Raw genomic sequence first — 23,819 nt, 5'->3', positions numbered from 1 at the left:
CCATTCGGTCCCTAGTCTGTAGCTGTGCATTGGGTTCTTCCGTCCTAAGTGCAGGACCCTGCACTTATCCTTATTGAACCTCATCAGATTTCTTTTGGCCCAATCCTCCAATTTGTCTAGGTCCTTCTGTATCCTATCCCTCCCCTCCAGCGTATCTACCACTCCTCCCAGTTTAGTATCATCCGCAAATTTGCTGAGAGTGCAATCCACACCATCCTCCAGATCATTTATGAAGATATTGAACAAAACCGGCCCCAGGACCGACCCTTGGGGCACTCCACTTGATACCGGCTGCCAACTAGACATGGAGCCATTGATCACTACCCGTTGAGCCCGACAATCTAGCCAGCTTTCTACCCACCTTATAGTGCATTCATCCAGCCCATACTTCCTTAACTTGCTGACAAGAATACTGTGGGAGACCGTGTCAAAAGCTTTGCTAAAGTCAAGAAACAATACATCCACTGCTTTCCCTTCATCCACAGAACCAGTAATCTCATCATAAAAGGCGATTAGATTAGTCAGGCATGACCTTCCCTTGGTGAATCCATGCTGGCTGTTCCTGATCACTTTCCTCTCATGCAAGTGCTTCAGGATTGATTCTTTGAGGACCTGCTCCATGATTTTTCCAGGGACTGAGGTGAGGCTGACTGGCCTGTAGTTCCCAGGATCCTCCTTCTTCCCTTTTTTAAAGATTGGCACTACATTAGCCTTTTTCCAGTCATCCGGGACTTCCCCCGTTCGCCACGAGTTTTCAAAGATAATGGCCAATGGCTCTGCAATCACAGCCGCCAATTCCTTCAGCACTCTTGGATGCAACTCGTCCGGCCCCATGGACTTGTGCACGTCCAGCTTTTCTAAATAGTCCCTAACCACCTCTATCTCCACAGAGGGCTGTCCATCTCTTCCCCATTTTGCGATGCCCAGCGCAGCAGTCTGGGAGCTGACCTTGTTAGTGAAAACAGAGGCAAAAAAAGCATTGAGTACATTAGCTTTTTCCACATCCTCTGTCACTAGGTTGCCTCCCTCATTCATTAAGGGGCCCACACTTTCCTTGGCTTTCTTCTTGTTGCCAACATACCTGAAGAAACCCTTCTTGTTACTCTTGACATCTCTGGCTAGCTGCAGCTCCAGGTGCGATTTGGCCCTCCTGATATCATTCCTACATGCCCGAGCAATATTTTTATACTCTTCCCTGGTCATATGTCCAACCTTCCACTTCTTGTAAGCTTCTTTTTTATGTTTAAGATCCGCTAGGATTTCACCATTAAGCCAAGCTGGTCGCCTGCCATATTTACTATTCTTTCGACTCATCGGGATGGTTTGTCCCTGTAACCTCAACAGGGATTCCTTGAAATACAGCCAGCTCTCCTGGACTCCTTTCCCCTTCAAGTTAGTCCCCCAGGGGATCCTGGCCATCCGTTCCCTGAGGGAGTCGAAGTCTGCTTTCCTGAAGTCCAGGGTCCGTATCCTGCTGCTTACCTTTCTTCCCTGCGTCAGGATCCTGAACTCAACCAACTCATGGTCACTGCCTCCCAGATTCCCATCCACTTTTGCTTCCCCCACTAATTCTACCCGGTTTGTGAGCAGCAGGTCAAGAAAAGCGCCCCCCCTAGTTGGTTCCTCTAGCACTTGCGCCAGGAAATTGTCCCCTACGCTTTCCAAAAACTTCCTGGATTGTCTATGCACCGCTGTATTGCTCTCCCAGCAGATATCAGGAAAATTAAAGTCACCCATGAGAACCAGGGCATGCGATCTAGTAGCTTCCGTGAGCTGCCGGAAGAAAGCCTCATCTACCTCATCCCCCTGGTCCGGTGGTCTATAGCAGACTCCCACCACTACATCACTCTTGTTGCACACACTTCAAAACTTAATCCAGAGACACTCAGGTTTTTCTGCAGTTTCGTACCGGAGCTCTGAGCAGTCATACTGCTCCCTTACATACAGTGCTACTCCCCCACCTTTTCTGCCCTGCCTGTCCTTCCTGAACAGTTTATAACCATCCATGACAGTACTCCAGTCATGTGAGTTATCCCACCAAGTCTCTGTTATTCCGATCACGTCATAGTTCCTTGACATCACCAGGACCTCCAGTTCTCCCCTGCTTGTTTCCAAGGCTTTGTGCATTTGTATATAAGCACTTGAGATAACCTGTTGATCGCCCCTCATTCCCAGTATGAGGCAGGAGCCCTCCCCTCACAGACATTCCTGCCTGTGCTTCCTGCCGGTATCCCGCTTTCCCACTTACCTCAGGGCTTTGGTCTCCTTCCCCCGGTGAACCTAGTTTAAAGCCCTCCTCACTAGGTTAGCCAGCCTGCTGGCAAAGATGGTCTTCCCTCTCTTCAGAAATGTTTTAAATACTTTTTTATTTAGAAAGTTAGAAGATTATTTATATCTACAGAAATAAATTCCACAGAGATTCCATCAGTTAACTTTCTTCTCATGCCATATGCCCTGAGGGCTTTATTCCCCTTCTGTGTCTTAAACCCTGTTAAGAAAAGGGAGACACTTTACTTAGCGTCCAGGCTGTGAACTGAGGCTGGCGGTGTTAACATCGACAAAGAAAGCAGCCAGTAGAGAAGGTTTAAGAGGAAAAATCAGGATCTTCGTTTTGGCTATGTTAAGCTTAAACTTCAGGGGGGCCTCCGGGAAGAGGTATCTCGAGGGCAGGCTGAAATGTGGGACTTGATGGGAGGAGACCAGTCAGGGCGGTTTTAAAATCATCGGCCGAGAGATAGTAGCTGAAGCTATACAAGCAGATAAGGGCACCCAGGGACATGGTGTAGAAGAGAAGGCCAAGGACCAAGCTGTGTGCATTCTGCGGGAGAGAGGCAGAGGAGACTCCTCAAAACTCCCCTTTGTTGGGTTGCCTACACAAAACTGAGAATAGCTAGGTAGTTGGGGCACTCCTTCTTGCGCTGCCTGGAAAGGTCACATTTGTTTCCTTGTCCGTCCCACGTTGCTATCTACCTGCTGTCTCTTGCCTTATATTTGTATTGCAAGCTCATTGGGACAAGACACCATCTTTCTGTTCTGGGTTTGTATACAGCACTTAGCACCGGAGGGTCCTGGCCCATATCTGGGTCTCGGCGCTATGATAATACAAATAATAAAGAGCAATAATGTACTAAGATATCCAAGAGAGACCAGTCCCAAGAAAGCCCAAGGAGAGCAGTGTCCAGTAGAAGGGAATAGCCAATGGCACTGAAACAACAGAAGAATCAAGGAGGATAAGGATGGAGTATTGGCCCCAGATCTGGCCAGCAGGGGGTCACCAGTTGCCTTGGGGAGGGCAGTCTTGAGTGGAGTGGAGAGGGTGGAAGCCAGACTGGCGAGGGATTGGAGGAAAGGAAGTCAAGACAGTAGCTATAAATCTCTGTTAGATAAATTTAGAGGAGAAAGGTGAAGAAAGAGTCAGCACTTGCAGAAATAGACAGGGTCTCTTGGAAGCCTTGAGAGTCCAGGGTGGGCTGCTTAATTATAGACAAACTATTAAAAAATGTCAAGTTCTCCTCACGCTGAAACCAATTGGCTCGTCCGCATTTACCCTGCTGTACCAGACAGCCACTCCAAATGTAACCTAATCTTGTGTGAGACAGCCAGCGTGGCAGGGTGAATCACCTCCACATGGCCCCTGGCAGTGAGTGGATCAGAATCTTTTCCTGGCTCCTTTCTGTACACGTTCCATCTGAGCTACCGTGCAAGCAAAGAGACCTCAATGGCCTGCCTTTCCTGCGTAATGCCCGGCTAAGCAGCGTTTGACTGGGCCTGGTGCTGCTGCTTGCGAACAGATAGAAAGATGAGTTGACAGAAAATTCTGGTCTATGTAGTAGATTAATGCTAGAGTTAGCTTCTATAAAACATGGCAGCTTGGCGATTTTAAGGTAATCCTTTAAGGACGTTCTGCAACAGAACCATAGCTTTGCTCGATAAACGCCAATGTATGGGAGTGACTATACAAATGAGATGACGTAATGGTGATATGGGCAGGACAGTTATTAATGCTTAGCCATCTTCGACGTTCCACAGCGTTTTGCTCATGTTCACTGTACATTACATCAAGTCAAGAAATCAGGCCAACCTCCCTCGAAAAACGTTCCAATAAAGCATTTTTGTTTGAAAACGTTCAGTGGAACCCTTGGGTTTTTTGATGAAAACTTGTGAAATGGAACAAACATTTCTCTTTTTGATTTTTTTTTCTCTTTTCTCTGCTTTTATCTCCCTTTCCTGCCTAGAAAAGGAGGGGAAAAAAGAGGACACCACCACATCTTGATTGCTGTCTTTACATTCTCCAAGAAGCTGGACGCTTTTGGCTTTAATCATGTGATGTACCTTGGAAAATTGCTTTCTTCCACTGTATATATGCCGCACCCACTTGCATCATCTCATTTGCGTACTCAAGCCCCTTCTAGATACCTATAATTAGAGTCCCTGATGAGGAAAGTCCTTTAGTAATGGGAAAAATACTAGCCCCCTGATGCTAATACACTGGTGTATAAATCCTGATTGCTGAGTGATACATAACATCCTTAATATGACAAAGGTAGTGCTTAGTGTTCAATTTAACTGGAAGCCAATGTGCCAGCATTATATTCAATAGCCCTAAAATGAAGATGCCACATTTATATCTCCTGTTACTGACCTTTTATCATTAATCACTGCATTCAATGCATCCGATAGGTCCTTAGAAGTCATTTCAAGTACATTCAGCGTCACTCCCGCACCCCGAGACTCTATCCGCTTAGCATTGTCCATCTGGTCTCCAAATAATGGCATCAGAACCATTGGCACTCCATTGCATATCCCCTCATAGATTCCATGTGAGCCTCCATGGGTGATAAAGGCACGGGCTTTGGGATGAGCTGTGAGGGAAAGGTAGACTTATTACTGTAGTAGACTGCTTGCTCAGACATCTCTGGTTAATTCTTTAAGCTGCAGGAGGCACAGTATTAGATGTGCTTTCTGTACAATGGCATCGGTGGTTATAAATATAGAATACAACAACACTGGAGTGCAGGTCACATAGGAATCGCTCCAGGACAATCTTCAGGATTACAATTATCAGTGATGGAGTGGACCTTCAGCTTAAACTTCAGCGAGACCTCTGGGAAGAGGTATCTCAAGGGCAGGCTGAAATGTGGGACTTGATGGGAGGAGACCAGTCAGGGCGGTTTTAAAATCATCGGCCGAGAGAAGGTAGCTGAAGCTATGCAAGCAGATAAGGGCACCCAGGGACATGGTGTAGAAGAGAAGGCCAAGGACCAAGCTGTGTGCATTCTGCGGGAGAGAGGCGGAGGAGACTCCTTAAAACTCCCCTTTGTTGGGTTGCCTAAACAACCCAACAAAGGGTTGCTTAAAGGTCTCAGAGGTTCCACTAGGTTTTGATAATCTTTGCAAAGCTTGGAATCGTCTGTAAAGCTTTTGAGATCTTGGAGTGAAATCCTGGCCCCACTAGAAATAATGAGAGTTTTGCCATTGACTTCTGTGAGGTCAGGATTTCACCCTTAGCCTTCAAACTTAATCTTTCTGTTCTCACTCAGATCTTTCCTTTCCCTAGACTCATCTCTCTTCCCCCAAGTCCTGTCACCCTTACTCCTCCCCTCAATCTCTAACAAACTTTGGTCATTTTCCTGTTCTCCCTCGCAATTCTCAGACCTCTCACGGGACTCCCCATAAGCTCTGACGTCAAGCAGACCCCTCCCCATTCTGGCTCCTGTTGAGAGGTCTGCAGTCTCTCTCTGGGACCCAGTGCATTCTCCGGTTTGAATTTGGCAGGTCTTGGTGCTTCACCTGTCAGCCACCTCTAGCAGGGACTGTGGACTTCTGGGAAGTGCAAGCGAACACGGGAGCTGCATCGAATAGGACATTGGTTCCAGTGAGACTGTGGGATTTAATGAGATCACCAGAGAGAAGAATGTATTTGAGGTGAGGAAGAGGGTGATTTCCCTAACTAAGGTCTGGGAATGGCTCCGACATAAGGGTGAGTTTATTTTTACAGAATCAATATGTCCACTTCTAGTAAAGATCTAATACAGGGGTTCTCAATGTTTTTCTTTCTGAGGCCCCCCTGAACAGGCTATATAAACTTCCGGACTCAGTGGGGAAGGGGGAGGACTCGGGGCTCCAGGTCAAGGGTGGGCCCTCATGCATAGGCGTAATTTGACTTCTATTGGGGGTGGGGGGGCAGGGGCTGGTGAGGCTTGGACCAGCTCTGCACAGCAGGGTCCAGGGAGGCAGCACCGTCTTCACCCCCTTACTCACCTCAGCAGGCCACCCAGCCTGTCTGGGTTGTGTGTGGTGGAGGTTCAGCTCAAAAAGTTAAAAAACTGGTGAGGGTGCAGGCAGGGGGCAGCTAGGGGCTCTGGGCAGCTCAGGGTGTATGTAGGGGGGAACTAGGGGCTCTGTGTGGGCAGGAGGGTAGCTCAGGGTGCAGGCAGGGGGGTAGCTAGGAGCTGTGTGCGGGTTGGGGGGTAGCTCAGGGTGTAGGCAGGAGGTAGCTAGGGGCTGTGTGGTAGGAAGGCTCCCCTGTGGTCGCTGCTCCCCAAGGGATCTGCCAGCCCCAGTGCGGGGTCACCCTACCTGGGCAGCTCTTACCGGCTGCGTAATCTGAGGAGCAGCCGCAACCCTGGGCACCAGCAGCAGACGGGGAAATGCCAGGGCTGCCTGCTCCATGGCACCAGCCAGAGCAGCAGCTGCCCTGCACTGCCCGACTCCAGCTTCCCATGTCTGACCTGGCCACGGGGTGGGGCCTTGGGGGCGAGAAGAGGAAGTGGGGGACATGGAGCTGCCCCCCGGAGTGCCGCATTCTGGGGGGCAGCCAGTGGGGGTGGCAGCCAGTGCTCGGGGTTTCAGCCCCGCAGTGGGGGGTGCCGGGGCTTGGGGTTTCTGTCACGGAGTCCCACAGCCCCCCTGAAAGGGCTCGTGGACCCCCAGGGGGCCACGGACCCCCGGTTGAGAACCGCTGATCTAATAAACCCTATGTACAGTAGTTACCATGTGAATAAAACAAAGCTCAGTCTATAAGTATCTACCTGGGGGGAAAATGTCATCATCTAGCAGACAAAGGTATAACACGAGGTAATGGCTGGAGGATGAAGCTAATCAAAATTAGAATAGAAATAAGGCAGAGATTTGTAGCAGTGAGGCTAATTAACCAGTGGAACCCAAGGCTGTGTGCAGACAGCCCATAGCTGCTTCGGGGGGGGAGGGGTGCAGAGTGAAGGCAGCTGGCTTCAGCAGTGTTACTGAGCATGCTCAGTACAAGCCAAGCTGCAAAGGGGCGAGGGGTGGGCATATGACCCTGCATGCCCCCGCTCCCCACGCATTGCCTCTGTTGTAGGGGATTCTATGTCACTGGCCATTTTAAAATCAAGACTGGAGGTTTTTCTAAAAGATCTGCTGTGGTTTCAAACAGGGATTAATCTAAGGAAGTCCAGTGTTATACAGGAGTTCAGACTAGATGATCACGATGGTCCCTTATTCGTAGACTTTAAGGCCAGAAAGGACCATCATGATCATCTAGTCTGAGCATCACAGGTCACGGAATCTCACCCGGCCACTCCTGTAACACACCCATAACCTCTGGCTGAGTTACTGAAGTCCTCAAATCATCATGTAAAGGATTCAAATTACAGAGAATCCACCATTTACTCTAGTTTAAAGCATCGAGTGACCCGTGCTACAGAGGAAGGCAAAAAACTCCTAGGTTCTCTGCCAATTGGACCTGGGGGGAAATTCCTTCCGGACCTCAAATATGGCCATCAGTTAGACCCTGAGCATGTGGGCGAGACCCACCAGCCAGACACCTGGGAAACAATTTTCTGCAGTAACACAGAGCCCTCCCCCTCTAGTATTCCATCACCAGCCCTTGGGGATATTTGCTAATAGCAGTCGTAGATGGGCCAAATGGCTTTTTAGGCAATCTTATCACACCATCCTCTCCATAAACTTCTCAAGCTCAGTCTTGAAACCAGTTAGGTTTTTGTCTCTGCTGCTCCCCATGGAAGGCTGTTCCAGATTTTCACTTCTCGGATGGTTAGAAAATTTTGTCTAACGTCAAGCCTTAACTTTGCTGATGACCAGTTTATATCCATCTGTTCTTGGGCCAGCACTAGTGCTTAACTTGAATCCCTCCGTGGTATTTATCCCTCTGCTGTATTATAGAGAGGCCCTTCTGGCCTTGCAATCTACAAACCTATGGTATTTATGACTATTCCCTTAGAGCTTTATCAAATTCAAAGAAACCTACTTAATTGTTGCCAGTAGCGCCCTCTCCTGCCCAGACTTACCAAGTAGATCATTCTGTGGTAGCCATTTGATTAGCTTTGTGTTGTTTGCAAGGTTGGGGGGTGCTTCTCCAGTGTACCTCCAAAGAACCTTTGGGAAATGATAAATGCAGCATTAATATTAAGAACTTGCCTCTTACAGTTCTTCTGCTGTTGCTTCTTCCTGTAAACTGTGCTGTACAGCAGAGCAGATAAGCCCATGACGGACAAAATCTGTTTTGTGAAGGTTTGTGCTGAGCAGCGGAGATGGGGTTTTGTTTTGACATAAGAGGGGAGGGGGCAGGTTTTTGCTTATTGAAGCTATTTGTTGTGTTAAGTGTTATACCACACATAAGTAAAAAAAAATAATCAAATAATACAGAATCGTAACCAGTGACTCTATTCCAATATTGTATTCAACAGCTATGCTAGAGAGATTCTTTTCCTCTTACGGTCTGAGGTATTGTTCCAAAGGCTTCAGCAATCTGCTTGGCTTTCTTCATGGGAATCTCAGAGACCATTGAGCCCAAAGAGAAGACCACAAAGCCGTGTTCCCCAGAGGCATTCACAATGCTTTCAAATTCCTGCAAATACAAAGAAACCTCCAGTCAATGCTTTCCATTCGAATCCATGTCACAGGGCCATAATTCTGGTGCTTTGCAATCAAAGGGATCTCACCTTGACTAGCCTGGAAAGGAAATAATGTTAACAGGCAAAATAATTCACTGTGGTCTGATCCTATAAACATGTATGCATGCGATCGTCCTATGGGACAGCTCCTAAGAGTAAAGATTTTGTGTGCAAGTGTTTGCAGAATTGGGGCATAAAATATGGAAATAATTAAAGGTGTAGTGTACTAAATAAATAAAATATTATGAAAGAATTCAGGTTCTGTTCAGTAAAGGAAGGTGCAATGCAAACCAAGTCATATATTTCCTGGCACCCAAAAGCAGCTAAATGCATTGTTTTCTGTTGACACACCAAAGGTGTCAGGAAATTCAGGCTTAGGTCTGAGGTTTTTCTTTTCAAATCATACAGTTGTGGAAACACGGTTGGTGTTTTTAAAGCTTAATGACATAAACAATGGCTTGAAAAAAGAGGCATTTTTACATTCCTGATTTATCGGTTCTGTCTGGATCTTAAGAATATTGAAAATCCTGTAATTTAATTTTCTTTTAAATAAAAAAAAAGCTTTCACAGTTGCCTAGACATAGACAGGTGGAAGATTTTGAGACTCGTACCGCCCAGAAAGGGCTAAATAGGAATCTGCAACTACCTGTGATGACCTAAACAAAGGATTCTGACCAAGTGAAACGCTAACTGCAAGGGCAAGTGAACCAATAAATGTCCTATTTCTTACCAATGTTTTTTCCTTAAAGCCTGGGGAAGAGGGAATGCCAGAATATTCATTTCAATTCAGACCCCTTTCAAAAGTTTTCCAGGAGGCACTGATGAGTCTTGAAACAACATGGAGCGTGAAAGGCAAACTTGTTAAATAAATATTGTGTATAGTTACGAGTTGCCCTGTCAATCTACTGAGTCTAGCACATTTTTAACCATCTCATTCTCTGTCCCCCATCAGTATTCTGAGTTCCATGCCTCTCTATTACAACTACTTTATGTGAGGATGGTTCTTCATCTCTGAATGTCAGGTGGTTAGTCTGTCAAAATGAGGCTAGTACCCACCTACCTTGTATGAAAGCTGTCAATTAATGTCTGTCCTACTCTTAGCAAATAACTTCATGAAAGGTGCCACTCTAATAGTGCAAATATTATTGTATTATTGTATTATTATATTAAATAAATACCAATATTATTTGGTATGCTGGGTGACCCCACAAGTCTCGTGAAGAAACATATGAAATGAGAATATTCTAGACAGTAAAACACTAGCCTTCCATGTCTCATTTGTGGACAACTGAGGATCTCTCATTATATAAGTGACTACTTATGACTCTAAGAGAGGATGCTTTTCTAAGCCCTTCCATGCTGTCGCTTCCTTACTTTTATTTTGTTTTAACCAATAGAAGCATTATCTAATAGTGGGTGCTAGTAGGATAGTCCAGTTTTAATTGTAAAAAAGAACTAACCTGAGATAATGGTTTCTCCTGGCCACAGTTTACGCCTCCAATTAAAACCATGTTGGGCATCACAGGCCTCGGATACTCAAACACAAAGTCATATCTCAACAGCCAAATAGATGCATGACTTAAAAGCTCTGGCACTGTCAGATCTTGTTGAAGGAACTCCCAGATCAGATCTTCATGGGATGAATAAAGAAGGGAACAACTCAAGAACTCTGCTGAGCTGACTAAGACGTTCCACACACGCTGGGGAAATGCCATGTGGTCTGTATAGCTGGTGAAGAATTTGGGGACATAAGAAGCAGGGTTTGGACACTGGGTGGCCTGAAATTCGAACCCACAGGGAATTCCCCGTGAGAAGTAAACAGAAGGTAGGGACAAATATTCGGCTACTATTTGTCCACATAGAAACATAGGATCCATCAAGACAGCATCAAATGCACTGTCTTTGAGGTAGGTGATCAGCTCTTTGTTGGACAGAAGCTGTTTGCAGGAACTGAGTAAGTGTGCTGTAATATTTCCTATTCTTGCGAATGTTTTCGTGATCTTTTCCAGGAAAGGTTGAGGTGCAAATATATGATGCCCCAGTCTTTTAAATTCGGCTTCCAAGTATTCCTTGGTGTACGGCACAGAGTATGTCTTCACTGTATAATGCTCCGATGGCTGAATCTGAACGCTTGCTTCTGGCACAACCGCTACTATTTCATGTCCTCTCTGCCAAAGCCGCCATACTACTGAGTGCATGCTGAACCAGTGACTGCCATCTAGGGGAATCATCAATAGCTTTCCCCCTTCCGAAAGGCTCCAGAGGGGCAGAACTAGTAGAAGCCAGGCAGGTAGGTGACGAACCCCTTGAAGCAGAGAAGCCATCTCCCTAGATGAAGACTTGTGCTGCAGTCCGTCAAGACAGGTTTTAGATGCATACTCAACTATTCCAGGCAACACAGAAATTGTTTTACTACCGGGCTTCCAACCCTTATTCCTTCATATCTTAAGCTAATGTTTGGTTTCCAATGAACTGTATGTTTACAGGAGCCTGAGTGAGGCATTTTTTAACTTTTAGCTGGTGAAAGGTTGGTTGTGCAATCTGGCTGGACAGCAAAGGAGCAGAAAAAATGGGAGCAATGTAGGGAAATGTTGGTTTCCTGGGTTTGGGCGTAATTTCAACATTAAGATGCTGGTGTGGGATGTTTCATTCCAAGATCTACTAGAATTGAGAATGTGAGAGAACACTTTGCCAGCATTGCATGTGGTTATTAACTTATGGTTAATTATGCATAGAACTGAGCGCATAATTGATTTTTCAGTTTTTTGTTTCCAGGTGTGTTTTTTTTACCCTTGTTTGTTTTTAAATAAATCTAGCTAAATTTCAAAATGAAACATCATTTTGAAATGAAAAATTGAAACAAAACATTTCAACTTTTGGGGGGAATTCCCCCCCCCCTTTTTGTTAGTTTGAAACTATTTGCATATTTCAATCCAAATTCACCAAATTGCATTTGTTGGTGAATAAACTATTCATCCTAAAACTCCCAGCTCTAATTATCCACTCCCTGAGGTGACTCTGTGCAGGTCAATTGGACAACAGACGCACAAAGAAGCTGTACAGCTGCTCAAGGTGTTGGTTTTGTGCTTTCTGCTCCTGCTTTAAACAAAAAGATATTGAAAATCATTAAGATTCACTTGTTTGCTGTCTACCCCATAGTCTGTCAGACTCAGCTCATGGTGGAGTATCTTGGCAATGATCCAACGGATAAGGGTGTTTTGTTGGACCACAAATGATGCTAACTTTGTTACCTGATTATTAGTATCATCCTGACTGTTTGTATTATACTCCCTCTTACTGATTCTGTCATTAGGACACAGCTACGCCACCCCTGGGGAGGAACTCCAGTATTTCAGTTTGAGAGTGGCACATATTCTCATTATGGAGCGACCCTCGTCTCACCTGAGTTAAAGGTGAAACGAGATTTCCATTTATATTCCAGTGCTGATCATGACATGCATCCCCAGTCATTGCCCAAATGAAATACACTTTAAAATGTCACAAATGTGAGCCTGTGCCCAGCTGGTTGCTTTTTCAAAAGTCTGAAACAAAATGAGTGTGCTTCAAAAATGAGGTATTTGTGTTCCCTAGAAATGATCTTCATTGCCTCTGGCTCCTATCTCAGAAATGATTTATTAGGCTATGTCTACATTAGCACTAATTATGGCTGGAACAATCCCCTGGGGGCTATTTTTGCAGCCAAGGATCAACAGAATGCAGCATGTTCCTCTTACATCCCCGACACGTCCCTATCTCCAAGCAGGCATCATAGAAACAGATATTCTGGTTTTGCAGCACTGGGGGAGTCTCTAAATGCCCCTCAGGCAGCTTGAAGTCCCTACAGCCTGTCCCGTTGTGGTAATTCCACATAACCTTTGCACAGATACCTAAAGCACCACATACCATTTTTTAAAATCCCATAATCCAAATGTCACAAGCTAAGCAAATCCCAGAGGGGTGGGGGGAACCCAAAAAACCTAAACTGTTATGACAGAGCTGATATTAGGCACCCGAAGCAGAGGGACGGGCGCAGAAGACTAGAATGCCGTTATTGTAAACAAAGAGTGGAAAGCTCAGATATTCTGGGTTAAAGTTACTCTTTTAACTCGTCCCATATAACCCTTTTGCCTCTTTTGATACGAAGGTATGGTGCAGGCACAATGGACGCTGTGGGAATCAGCGCCATGGGGACTCAGCTGCTTCCTTGTAAGAGTCTTTGATCAAAATGGCCCCACTTTTACTATGCCACCTGCAGCGCACAACTGGAAAAGAATGTATACAGCTCCAGCCCAGAGGCTCCAGAAGATGGAGCCAATGCGCTGGGAATAATAGGTTACAGCAAGCATGTCGGAGAATCATTTTCAATCAAGGCCTCAAAGGACCTTTACTTCCATGCTGTAGAAATTGTCCTGAAGCAATAACAATTGATTTAAGGACACTGACTATCCCTCCTCACTCACGCCTCCACTTTCTCATTACTTGAGTCAACGCTTGTGAGGTCATCAAGACCTTGGCTCATGTGTAATAAGCCATAAAAATGATGTTTTCACTTGGATCCCGTCGGATCTCACACACACACACAAGATAATAATTGAGCCTACAGAAAAACCCATTAAATAATTTTGTAATATTTTCAGCTTTTTAAAAATAACTTACAAACCTTGGATAATGGTTTCTTCTGTTCACAGTTGGTGCCTCCTATGAAGACCATGTTGGGCATCACTGGCCTGGGATACTCAAACACAAAGTCGTATCTCAGCAGCCAAATGGATGCTTTGCTGAACAGTTCCAGTATTGTTACCTCTCTCTGAAGAAACTCAGAAGCCAGGCTCTCATATTGTGAATAGAACAGGTAACAAAGTAAATTCTCTGCAGCATTGACTAATAGGTTCTTCACGCGCTGGGTAAATGTCATGTGGTCGGAATTGGATGTGAAAATCCTCGGGACGTAAGAAATAGGATTGGGACACTGAGTGGCTTTGAAGTCCAAGCCACATGGAAGTCCACGCATGAAGTACACGGAGGGAACTGAGAGATATTCAGCAATTATTGGTCCACATGGTAACACAGGATCCATAAGGACAGCATCAAACTTGCTGTCCTCAAGGTATTTGATCAACTCTTTGTTATATAAGAAATGCCTGCAGGCAGATGACAACATGGTTGTAAATAGTGATACGATTTTAAAGACGCTAGTAAATTTCTCTGGAAATGGCAGGCCGACAAAACTGTGATGTCCAATTGAATGGTAAAATTCATCCAACGATTCCTGTGTGTAAGGCACTGGATGTGTTTTTATTGTGTAATAGTCTGATGTTCCCATGAGCAAGGTGGCTTCTGGTATTACAACAACATGGTGCCCTCTTTTCCCAAGCACTTCCACCGCCACTCGCATGCTGAGCCAGTGACTCCCATCTTGAGGCACAACCAGCAGTTTCCCACCTTTGGCAAAACTCCACAAAGCGAGAAAAAGAGCCAGCCGAGCAGTTCCCTGCTCTCCTGACATGGCCGCTGCTGTGCTGCTAGGAGTAAAAAACCCAGCTTTCACCCCCCCAAAATCTTCCAAGCAGCATTTAAAGGCAGAAGTCGCTGAGATTGCAGCTATGTCTGTGACCTTTAAGCCCAATTAATTCTCAACTCTAGAAACCCTTCTCAGCGAATATTTTACTTGACGCACAATGCTTTAAACTGTGATAAAAGGGGGGATGTTAAACAAGACTGAACAGATGCCAGCAGTGCCACTGGAGTTTGTTACGTGCAAACACAACTCCTCTATCAGCATTTCGTGTTCTTAAATGAGTCAGCATAAATCGAGAGGTCACAGGACCTCTTAGCAGGGTTGGTGTGGGCCAGGATTGGTTCAAGAACCTCAGGGTAGGTCTACACAGCAGTTAAACACCTACCGCTGGCCCATCTCAGCTGACTCAGGCTCATGAGGCTCAGGCTATGGGCTGTAAAACTGCAGTGTAGATGTTTGTGTTCTGGGTGAAGTCGTTAAACACCGACAGGTGGCACGTGTCAGCGATGGGTGTTTAACTGCAGTGTAGACATACCCTTTGAGCGCAGTTGTGTGCTCTGTACCTGGCTCAAGCCCAGACTACTAGCCTCGCTCACCAGAAATAACCTTGAGGAAATTGCTCTCTTCCTCATCTGCGGCAAGACAGTGGTGACAGATACAACTAAGGCGGGATACAGGCGAGGAGAGCACAGTTCTTGCACCAATCCTGAAGGCTGCTGTCCACACAGTCCCTAGGTCTGAAAGGGGCAATGTGGGAGGGCATTTCCATGCTGGAATTTCGGAACCCCTTGAAGTCCTGAGCCTGGAGGGTGTACACAGAGGGTTACAGCTTTTAAGGGAGTTAGAGCTAGATCCACAAAGGGACTGAGCATTACAATGCCTCAATGCTAGGCGCTCAGTGGAATTCACAGCCCTGAGCTCGGTGCCCAGGCATTGTATGGGGAGCATTAGGGACCAAAGAAAGGGATTCTCAGAAGCCAGCAAGCCAAGCGGAGAGCAACCTAGGCTATGTCTACACTATGGACCTTACAGTGGCACAGTGCTGCTGTAAGATCTCCCATGTAGCCACCCTCCTGCCTGCGTCCGTAAACCACCCCCAAAGAGCAGTGTTAGCTATGTCATCAGAATCCAAGAAGATCAGGGTTGGAAGAGACCTCAGGAGGTCATTGAGTCCAACCCCCTGCTCAAAGCAGGACCGATCCCCAACTAAATCATCCCAGCCAGGGCTTTGTCAAGCCAGGCCTTAGAGGTTTTTAAGGATGGAGATTCCATCCCCTCCCCAGGTAAGAGAAGGGTCTCCCCCGCCCACATAGCGCTAGCCACACCAACACTTTTGTCAGTGACATTTCTTCTAGTCAGGGGGATGCTTTTTCACACCCCGACCAACAAAATGTTACCAACAAAAGTGCTGGTGTGGACAAAGCCCTAAGCTAGCCGGAAATGCTGAGGAGAGGCATAAGCCCCCAAACTCTGGGCCAGGGTGAGGTGCCTCTCCGCCTGTGAGGATTCACAGCCCTGAACCCTGTCCCAGAGCTAGCTCCTAACCCAGTCCATTCTCACAAAAAGCCACTGTGAGAGAGTGACTGACTCTGTGGCCCCTGGGGAGGGCCCTCATGCCAAACTGGGAGGGTCAAGTTCCTGAACTAAGAAATCTGTAATTGTTTATACAAAGTGGAGCAGCTCTAACAGGAGAGAGAGACAGACACCTGAGAATACCCAATAGCCTGGTCGTAGGGGCACCCACCTAGAATGTGGTTAGACCTAGAGCTGATTCACATTTCTGTGCCAAAGCAGGTGGGGGTAGGGGATTCAAACGCAGGTCTCCCACATCTCAAGTAAGTGCCCTAACCATTGGTATAATGGGACTGGGGGACACACCCTCCCACTCTTGCTTTGACCGTCTTTTATGCAGGTTAAGCATATTCTGAGTTCACCTACTGGATGGGCCACACAGCAAGTGTGTGTGTGTAGGGGGGAGATGCCTCATCTGAGAATCCTACTGGGGTTTAAGTATGAGCCACTGGGCCGAATAGTTCAGCAGGATCAGGACTTAGCACACGCCCACCAGTGGAGACTATTATTTTATCTACTTCAATGAGTGCACCTAATCAAACTGATTTGTGGACATGCTGATGTACCTCACTCACCCTGATATGATGATAAACTTCACAGTGAGCACGGATTTCAAAGACATGACTAGGGAGAGAGGCAGGAAATAAGTAGCCAAAGCAAATCGTGGCGTGATTAGCTTATCAAAACCATAATACGAGATATGATATGTAAACAATTTCTTTTGCTGTGATTTGCTCTCTGCTTTTAAAATATCTTGTGCTAATAAGATCAAGAGTCTTAGACTGTAGCTTGGATATCTTCTCACAGGTCACCCCACAGACAACAAAAGCCCTCAGTATCAAAGGAGCAGTAGTGAAGAAGGAAAGGGTCATCAGACTTCACCTCCCTTGGGTTCTCAGTCAGCAAGGCCTGGGCTAAAGAAGCCTTCTCCCAGAAGGAGCCAAGCAGGACTGCATCTCTTGTGGTTACAGGGGAGAGATGCTGAAGGACCAGAAAGGCCCTGTAACTTTATGGAGGAGCAGAAAGCAGTTGTGTTTTCAATCAGAAATCACTAAGGCCCAGACCCCCAAAGGGAAATAAGCACCTAAAGACCTTTGAGGATCTGGGTCTAGGACTCTGGTTGTCTCTCTTTGAACTCTAAGCCCTATTGACATTCAAGTTAAGTTTTTATTTAGAGAGACAATGTGGGTGAGGTAACATCTATTATTAAACCAACGTCTGCGGGTGAGAGAGACAAGCTTTCAAGCTACGCAGAGCGCTCCAATATCCTGGTACCAAACACGGCTCCAACACTGCAAACATACTTAGAAAGATTCTTATAGTTAATATATAACATTTTAAACTAGGGAAAATCAAGAACGGTAAGCAATGGTTAACTGATAACAGGAGTGTCCGTGGAGTTTAAGTGATATATTAACAAACCACCTCCCGTTATGTCAGTGAGGTACAATGATTCAGCACAACTAGCCCAATCTTTACACAACCGAGGCTGCTGAAGTTCGTAGCAGGGGTACAGTGGGTCAGGGTTGTTTGAAGAAGCTCACACAGCAATTGCCTGCATTACACCTGGCTCAAGCCCAAACTACTTCAGTGTATGGAGGAAGCCATTTCCCTCTTTTCTACATAGAAATTTCATTTACTCTCTATAATATGATTCTAGGAATGTCTCCCTGAAGCCTCAGCTGTCTGCTGACTCAGTGGTTGAGAGCTCTTTTTCGGTTGAGAATATCACCAGGTGGAATCATCACGGGGTTCTGTGGTGTTACCATCAAATTTTTAGTTCTCAGCCATTTTGGGCTATTTTTACACACACGACTTTGGAAGTGACACAAGTGCGCCGGCAGGGGCTTTCAGCTCCTTGTAGTTGCAATCCGACATCCCCTGTATGGCACTTCCAGATACCCTTCTAAGCACACCATTGACATGCATTCTGCACTGTCCTCTGCCCAGGGAACAGATGGGATGGGGGCCCCCCATAGCAGCATGGCTCATGAGAAAACCATGCTGCCAGGATGAAGTGCTACAGAGCAGCATGAAGGGGACTCATCTATTTAACATCTCAACACAGGAAATATTTGTAATTAGTCTCAGTCTAATAGATAGAGCCTGGTGGTTTTCGCCAAAGCGAATAATACTAAATACAACAACAAACAACCTATGCTACGAAATAAAACTAAAAACTCCCCCTGCAGTGGGGACTCCTGCAGCTCTTTTGCCACAGGGGGTGGGCCTACTCCCTGCTCCAGGAGCTGAGACCTGTCACGCAGGGTTGCCAAGCCATGTACTCATCATGACAGAAGGGTGACCGGGCCGAGTGGCACTGTGACCCCATGCATCAGGCTGGCGTGCCCAGGGCAGGGAATGAGTCCCCATGGGACAGGTGCCACCGCTGTGGGGTGAAGGTAGGACGGGCTCACTCTCATACCTCCACCCAGAGGCTTTCCACTCCCACCCGCCCCGTACGTCCCGCCTGGGGCCAACCACCCCCAACAGGGCCTGCCACGATAACACAAAATAAAATGAAATGCCCAAAAAGCACAATGACAAATGATAAATAAAAATAATTTCCTGGCTCTCTGATACTAGCTGCATGGATTTCATTTTGAAAAATGGCTTGTGATTTGGGTGCCTTAATTTTGAAGCAGCTACCTTGAGCTCTCTTACAAAGGCCTGGTTGTCAGAGGGTGGCTGATCAGCACTTTCTGAAAATCAGGCCTCTTTGAGCTGTCACAAATTGGGCATCCAAAAATGGAGGTCCCCAAAGTAAGTTGCTTTTCAAAAATGCAGGCCATGTGTTTTTCTCTAAACCGCATAAAACGTACATTAATAGATGTAATGCAGAAAACATACCTGAGTAATTTGTAATGATTCCAGCAACATTATGATCTAAAAAGAAATTACCTGAGATAATGTTTTCTTCTGACCACAATTGATGCCTCCAGTGAAGACCATGTTGGGCATCACTGGCCTGGGATACTCAAACACAAAATCCTATCTCATCAGCCAAACAGAGGACTGACTTAAAAGCTCTAGGACAGTCAAATTTCTTTGAAGAAACTCAGATGCTAGACTGTCAAACTGAGAATATGCAAACTTGCAAATCAAGGACTCCAGTGACGCAAATAACAAGTTTATCACACGCTGGGTAAGTGACATGGTCTGTGTAGGAAGTAAAAAAAATTGGGGATATAAGAAGGAGGGTCTGGACACTGAGTAGCCTTATCCCAACTACAGGGCATTCCACGCAAAAAGTTGACAGAAGGGATGGAAAGATATTCAGCAACTATTGATCCACAAGGTAACACAGGATCTGTAAAGATGGCATCAAACTGAACCTCTTCAACGTAGTTCACCAATTCTTTGCTCAGCAAAAAGTGCTTAGAGATGGCAAACATCATAGTACTAAAGTTGGTGAGCGTTTCGTGTGCTGTGAAAACTCTCTTCAGAATAGGTCCATCAAAAATATGATAACCGAAGGACTGGAAGTAGACATCCAAATCTTCCTGTGTGGGGGGCACTGGGTGTGTTTTCACTGTGTAATATGCTGATGTTCTCATGAGTAACTTCTGGCCCAAGAGCTACTATTTCATGTCCCTTCAGGCTGAGTTTCTCTAGCACCTGACTCATGCTGAGCCTGTGACTTCCGTCCACAGGCATCACCAATAGCTTTCCACCTTCAGCGAGACTGCAGAAAGCCAGACAAAGAAGTAACCTAGAAACAACTGAACACCATGACTGGGAGGAAGGAGCCATGTTCTTAGTAGTAGGGAGGGAAAAAGCTTCCACCACAAGGTGCTGAACACTGACTTATACAAGAGAACAATGGTCACCAAAGCTTACTCCTTACAAAGTAAATGTTTACCTAGGTTCAGACAAAGATCAGATTAACTAGGAGTATGTCATCATACACATTAAGCAATGCCAACGCTATGCAAAGGTAGGACTACTATGTTATTTTGATGGAATGCTAGCGCAGGACTTGCTCTTTGGTTCCTAAGAATTAAATTTAAAATAAGTGTTCGCACGAAGTAGAAAAAGAGGATTGGGAACATTACTGGTGGCAGGGTGGGGAGGGAAGAGGGGAAGATTTATAGAACAGAGAACATAGAAGTTGCAGAGGATTCTTCTTGTAGTTTCTTTTCTTGACACTCAGACACCTGTGAGTAGGATCCTCTTCATTCCAGCAGCAAGTAAGGGTTTTATGCTTATGAAACTTATACTAGCAAACAGCAGATGTGAAAGAGGGAGCTGCCAGAGTCCATGGACAACATGCTAATGGAAATCCCAGCACCTTTCCCCAGCATGAGGGTGCTGCCCCAGGCAGGGGCGGCGAGTTATATTCCCTTGTGGTGCTCGGGCTCCAGCAATATTCAGGGCTGGGGGCCCTGCTCCACCAATGTTTGGAGCTGGGTCTCTCCCCCAGCCCTGCCTGGAGCGGCCTCCGGTCCGGAGCGTCCGCCCCCCCCAGCCCCCACCTGCCCCCCCGACCCCCGGAGCACCCCTGCCTGAGGGAAAGCGGCGCACAAGAGCAACCCGCCAGCAGGCTGAGGCAGGTGCTGCGGCTACTGCACCCCCGGAGGGGGAGGGGGAGAGTGAGGGGGGCACACACGTGGGCACACGCTGCCCTCCCCTCCCGGCACCAGGCGCCGAGGGGGCTTCCGGCAGGAGACCTCTGGAGCGGACCCCCTTGACTCACCTGAGCAGCTGCTGGGGCTTCGGTGAGCGTTTGGCCCTGTGATCCACCCCCCCACAACCACCCCTCCTGCAAACACTGGGCAAGGGGCAGCCCCAGCCCCAGTGACGCTATGGCAGGGGAGGAAGGAAGCCACATGTGATGGCAGTCCCCTCCCCTCCAGCACCCACCACCCCCTCCCAGAGCCCACACCCCTCTCCAGCCCCCAAACTCCTTCCCAGAGCCTGCACCCCTCACCCCCTCCTGCACCCCCAGCCCCTGCCCAGAGCCTGCATCCAGCACCCAAACTCTGTCCCAGAGCCTGCACCCAGCTCTCTGCACTCCCTCCCGGAGCCTGCACCCCTCCACCCATCCTGCACCCCAGCCCGGAGCCTGCACCCAGCACCCAAACTCCGTCCCACAGCCTGCACCCCCACCCCTTTCCCACACACCCCTGCCTGCACCCCCAAACTCTGTCCCACAGCCTGCATCCTTCATCCCCTCCTGCACCCCCAAACTGTCCCACAGCCTGCACCCCAACCCCTTCCTGCACCCCCCTTCTGCACCCAAACTCCCTCCTACACCCCCACCCCTTCCCCCAGCCCAGAGCCTACAACCAAACTCCGTTCCAGAGCCTGCAGCCCCTCCCTCCGCAGCCCCTCCCATCCCCAAACTTCCTTCCAGAGCCTGCACCCCTCCACCCATCCTGCACCCCCACCCTGTGCCCCAGCCCGGAGCCTGCACCCAGCACCCAAACTCCATCCCAGAGCCTGCACCCCAGACTCCATCCCAGAGCCCAACCTCTCAACCGTCCTACACCGCAATTCTCTGCCCCAACCCAGGGCCTGCACCCCAGACCTCCTCCCCCAACCCAAACTCCCTCACAGAGCCTTAGGCAGGTGGTGGGCGGAGTTCGGGGGGAGGGGGGCGCTTTGAGCGTTCTGAGAACCACCAAAATTTCTACAAACCTGCCGCCCCTGAAGGGGACCAGTCTCTGTCATCTTTTGTGTCTACCTCTAGCTAGTAGATTTAGTCTTTTTTTGCCAGTAACTGGTGTCCTCCTGGACATTTTCAAAGTGAAGTTATTGGACCAGATCCTCTCCAGGTGTAAACTGACTTCAGCAGAGCTAGACTGATTTATGTCAGCTCAGGATCTCGCCCTTGTCTGTGATGCCAGTTAATATTAAGGAGTCTTAGCTGAAATGAGAACCAGCAGCACTTAGTGCTTAAAAGGAAAGGTGGTTTGAATTGCTCTATAATCGCTTAATTAAAAGTACATTTAAGAAGAAAGAAAAACAGCTGCTGAAAAGCTACGGAAGTGTATAATGAAGTGAAAGCAAAATCATCTTCTTCTCAACAAGATGCTTAATCCTTGCCAAACTGAAATCATTGGTATAATAATCCTATCTAGGATACAAAATTTCTAGTGAATTCAGGATCCTATCATGAGTATAACAAAAATAAAAGCTTTACTAACCTGAGATAATTCCTTCTGAACACAGTTGATGCCTCCGATTATAACAATGTTAGGCATCAGTGGTCTGGGATAGTCCATCACAAAGTCAAATCTCATCAGCCAAACAGATCCATGACTTAAAAGCTCAGTCACTGTTATCTCTCTCTGAAGAAATTCAGAGGCCAGTTTTGCATATGGCCCATAAACAAAATCACAAAGGACAATCTCCAATAAGCTAAATAGCATATTCTTCACACGCTGTGGAAATGTCATGTGGTCTGTATTGGTTGTCAATAGCCTTGGGACATAAGAAGGTGGGTTTGGACACTGAATAGCCTTATAGTCTAAACCACATGGAATTCCACGCAAGAAAAACACAGAGGGGATAGAAAGATACTCAGCTACGATCTGCCCACAGGGCATCATGGCATCTGTAAAGACAGCATCAAATTTGCTCTCTTCTAGATATTGGATCAACTCTTTGTTGTACACTAAGTGTGTACAAGTGGATAAAATCAGACCAGAGGTGTTCTTCAGCCTTTCACGTAGTCGAACAAATCTTTCCAGAAGAGGTCGTTCCTCAAAAACCTCTTGAGTAAAAGCCAGAAAATGTCCCTCCAGCTCTGCCTTTGTGAAAGGTACCGGATACGTTTTCATGACATAATTCTCGGATGTTTTTACGTATAGATTTATTTCAGGGGCAACAATGACTATCTCATGCCCTTTGTGTCTCAGCTCATCCAGCACGGCACGCATGCTGAGCCAGTGACTTCCATCCATCGGCACCACAAGCAGCCTCCCGCCATCAGCAAAGCTCAACAAGGCCAGGAAAACAAGCAGCGCTTCACTGATCTGGGGGCTAGAGTGAAACCCAGGAGCCATCTCTGCCCCAGCACAGTGGGTACTATAGAGACTAGCAAATTGCCAGTCAGATCCCGACAACTCTATCTTCTGACCTTTATCCCTACGTGCTACTCAAGTCAATGTTTAATTGCATAATGTATGTACATAAGATGAAAAACAAAGGTCTGAAACCTGAGCTGCACTTTGGCAGTAACGGCATCATGATAAACCTGATTAGCTGAGGCCTTTTTCAAGGTAAGTTACTCTCTGACTCTAATCACTGAGTCAAATCACTCTATCATTAACCACGGAGTCAAATCACGACCTTGGAATGCATAACCTCTACACAGTTGCACAAACCATCTCTGCACTGGCCAGATAAATGGGTGCATAGTTAGTTTGGTAGATAAGGGGGGGTGGCGCAGAAGAGGGGGATGAAGGAACCAGCTGTTCCTTTGGATAGGATTTTCAAAAGCAGTCAGCATGGGCTGACAATGGTAAAACTCCCCCCAGGCTTCACTGGAGATGGATTTAGGCCAGTGCTGAGTGGCTGGGAAAATCTCCCCCTTTATAGTCAAGAGCTGTGGCACTCATTCACAGGAGTTCCTCAGGCCTGCAAGCAGCTCCCCCTAGAACTTAGCCTTCTCTCTCCCCAAGGAGGGGCCTCCCGAAGGCCTCAGTAACAACCTGCCCCCCTGCTCCTGAGAGGTGGAGAGAAAAGGTGGGAAAGGAGTGAGTTCCCCTCTGTCCATGGGAGCAGTTGCAGGGTATGGGTGTCTGATACTTTGCACTTGGCCTCTGATCCCCAGAGGGAGGGGTTCTTAATGGACCTGGTTGCTGCACCGCGGCTTAGGGCTCTGTTTC

At 47.1% G+C, this 23,819-nt stretch overlaps 1 protein-coding gene and 1 pseudogene across 4 annotated transcripts in view; both read right to left on the bottom strand.

Moving 5' to 3' along the window:
* The window catches only part of LOC125644954 (UDP-glucuronosyltransferase 1A6-like), an 85,580-nt gene that overhangs the window by 1,985 nt on the left and 59,776 nt on the right, over positions 1-23,819 (bottom strand). For 2 of the 4 annotated variants that reach the window (XM_048869787.2, XM_048869785.2), the window contains exons 2-4: positions 8,717-8,848; positions 8,289-8,376; positions 4,643-4,862 (exon numbers count right to left, since the gene is read on the bottom strand). In XM_048869787.2, the coding sequence (XP_048725744.1) occupies positions 4,643-4,862; positions 8,289-8,376; positions 8,717-8,848 (440 nt within the window). Of the gene's footprint in view, positions 1-4,642; positions 4,863-8,288; positions 8,377-8,716; positions 8,849-13,554; positions 14,442-22,133; positions 23,054-23,819 lie in introns of those variants that run through there. The other 2 variants (XM_048869786.2, XM_048869788.2) reach the window with 2 other exon arrangements.
* Positions 8,896-11,779, bottom strand: LOC125644956 (UDP-glucuronosyltransferase 1A1 pseudogene; annotated as a pseudogene).

This window comes from Caretta caretta, chromosome 11, assembly GCF_965140235.1.
Source record: "Caretta caretta isolate rCarCar2 chromosome 11, rCarCar1.hap1, whole genome shotgun sequence".
NCBI classification, from domain to species: Eukaryota; Metazoa; Chordata; order Testudines; family Cheloniidae; genus Caretta; species Caretta caretta.
Note: the sequence above shows the minus strand (reverse complement) of the source record. Positions and strands in the feature narration are given on the sequence as shown.